The sequence below is a fragment of the Microtus ochrogaster genome, chromosome 5 (genome assembly GCF_000317375.1).
Source record: "Microtus ochrogaster isolate Prairie Vole_2 chromosome 5, MicOch1.0, whole genome shotgun sequence".
NCBI lineage: Eukaryota > Metazoa > Chordata > Mammalia > Rodentia > Cricetidae > Microtus > Microtus ochrogaster.
In genome coordinates, this window is record NC_022012.1 from 83173668 (window position 1) to 83176170 (window position 2503).

The window sequence follows — 2503 nt, forward strand, 5'->3', positions numbered from 1 at the left end:
CACACGACTCAATGGGACTGTGAATGAAAGGGTTGAAAGGGTTGCTATGCCTTTGACCTTGAGTGTCCCAGGCTGGATTAATCCAGATTTGAGTGGAGAGAGCATGTTAGGCAGGTCTTCAGGGACAGGAAAAGGTCCTGGGAGGTGGCAGGTACGTTGTGTAGAAAACTCTGTCTGCTGGGTGTGCTTCTGTATCTCCCGCAGTAACAAAGAATACTCAGTGATGCTGGGTAGCAGCAAGCTGCAGCCCGAGGGCTCTTCCAGGGCCCTGAAGATTCCCGTGGCGGACATCATTGTGCATCCCAAGTACTGGGGCCGGAACTTCATCAGAAGTGACATTGCCCTTCTCCGTCTCGAATCCCCTGTCACCTTCAACAAGCACATGCAGCCCATCTGTCTCCCAGAGCAAGGCTTCAGCTTGAAGGCTGGGACTCAGTGCTGGGTGACTGGCTGGGGCAAGACTAAGCAGCACTCCTCAGGCAAGTTGAATGGATTTGGAAATGTCCCTTTGGGACTTCATTGCCCCATCCCTTGTGCACCCTCGAGGAGGCTATGGCTGTGGTTTCCAGTCTGCGCTTTGGAGTGTGTTAAGCGCTCCTCATATGGTGCTCATTGTTACGGTTCACATAGGGACTGCAGTCGGGCTAAAGCTGCTTGGGCTGGCTGGGCGTAATCATCTACCTCTTAGGGAAACTCAGAGCTGGGAAGCCATCCCTCCCTTCCTCTCTGGCCACAACTGAAACAGCTGCCATGCTCTGGACCCTTGGCGATGCCTGGAAGGGAGTCACAGAGTAGGGCAAAGGGGTGGGCGATACAGAGGCTGACAAAGTGTCGAAGACGCTAGGTACATTGATGAACTGCACCTGTGACTCCAGCATTAGTGAGGAACCAGGGAGTGATGAGATCAAAGCCAGCCTCAGGTACAGAAGTTTGATACCAGCCTGGGCTGTCTGAAACTGTGTTTTTTTTTTTTGTTTGTTTGTTTTTAAACAAAACAAAACAAAAACAACCAAGCTCAGGAAATGTGAGCTGAGCTCTGAGTAGACAGATGACCAAAAATACCTAGAGAAGTGCCTGACAGTTGGGGCTAAGGGGATAATGCTATGGAAAGGAAGATCCCAGGGTTGGGGTTCCAGGTTATAAGTGCCTGTACTGGGACTTGGGAGCCTTCTGGGTTCAGCAACACAAGCTTCCTCGAGAAGAGGCTCCTGAACCAAAGCCTGGCACGGTGAGGAGGTCGCTGTGTCAGGCCTACAGTGCTGGAAAGACCACCTGGAGGGAGGTGCACAGTGTGGGGTAGGGCTCAGCCGGCCTGCAGTGGAGGGTCACAGCTTATCCCTTCTGCTCCCTACAGACAACTTGACACTGACTCCAGAGCTTCGGGAGGCCGAGGTCTTCATTTTGGACAACAAGAAGTGTGACCATATTTTCCACAAGACGTCCTTCTATCCCCAAGTTATCCCTCTTATCCGGAGTAACATGCTGTGTGCCACCAATTATGGAGAGAATGCATGTTATGTGAGTTTCTGGCGGCTTCTGGCAGCTCTCTTTCTGAATGAGTACTGGGGTGTGGTCTCTTTCCCCATTACCATCACTAGCCTCTCATCTTTTCTCTCTGACTGCTAATGGCTGCAATTCTTCCGTGTGGTCTCCAACTGAGAAGCCGAAGGGGCCCCAGCTAGCAAGCTCCTGCAGGAGCGATTCTCTCAAACAGAGCTGAGGGGGTGGACATTGTAGGTCCTGTGGTGCCAGCAGGACCTCCACCACCCCTTTGTCTTTGCCTAGGGAGACCCTGGGGGTCCATTGGCTTGTGAAATTGACGGAAGATGGATTCTGGCCGGGGTGTTATCGTGGGAGAAGGCCTGCATCAAGCCTCAGAATCCAGCTGTATACACTCGCCTCACCAAATATACTAGATGGATTAAGGAGGAAGTGAACCACGTGGCACCGCCAGCGCTGTGCCAGGCCTCCTGCCTCCTATCCCTGTTCTGGCTGCTGCAGCTCCCAGCAGGCCTGTGACTGCTCCGCCCCTCCTCTTCCTGCTCTGCCCCTGCTGAATGGCATTAGGTCGCTGATGGAGTGAGGTTGCAAGTCCACACTCCACAGGAGTCAGGGTGGGAATGGAGTAGTCCCTGCAAAGCGTGGGTCCTGCAGGGAGGCCTAGAGTGGCCGGTAGAAGGGGGTGTGGCTTGGAAGCAACATTCTGGACTTTAAGACCAAGAGCAGAGATTAAATTTGTGTGAGCATCAGCTGGCCCCCTTCTCCCCCTTGTTTTTTGGGGGTGACTCTGGGGGTTGGGGTAGATGGGTAGGTAGGCCATCTAGTTTGGGGACTCATGGTTTCTGCTGTGTTTCTAGTACTGGGGCACAGAAATAAGAGCCTGGGCTTGTGGTCTCAGTCTTGTCACCTGCTTAGTGGTCAGAGTGTTAGGGCAATTGAAACATACCCTATGGGCCACCAGTGGGAATAGTCCACAGCCAGAATGCCAGACTCAGAGTCTAGT

The 2503-nt window shown here is 53.1% G+C and overlaps 1 protein-coding gene across 1 annotated transcript in view; it reads left to right on the forward strand.

Annotated features, from left to right (window-relative positions):
- The window catches only part of Prss45 (serine protease 45), a 7018-nt gene extending 4999 nt beyond the window's left edge, over positions 1-2019 (forward strand). Inside the window, exons 4-6 of the mRNA XM_005348203.2 lie at positions 205-479; positions 1355-1518; positions 1786-2019. Coding sequence (XP_005348260.1) covers positions 205-479; positions 1355-1518; positions 1786-2019 — 673 coding nt within the window. The remainder of the gene's footprint in view (positions 1-204; positions 480-1354; positions 1519-1785) is intronic.
- The last annotated feature ends 484 nt before the right edge of the window (positions 2020-2503 follow it).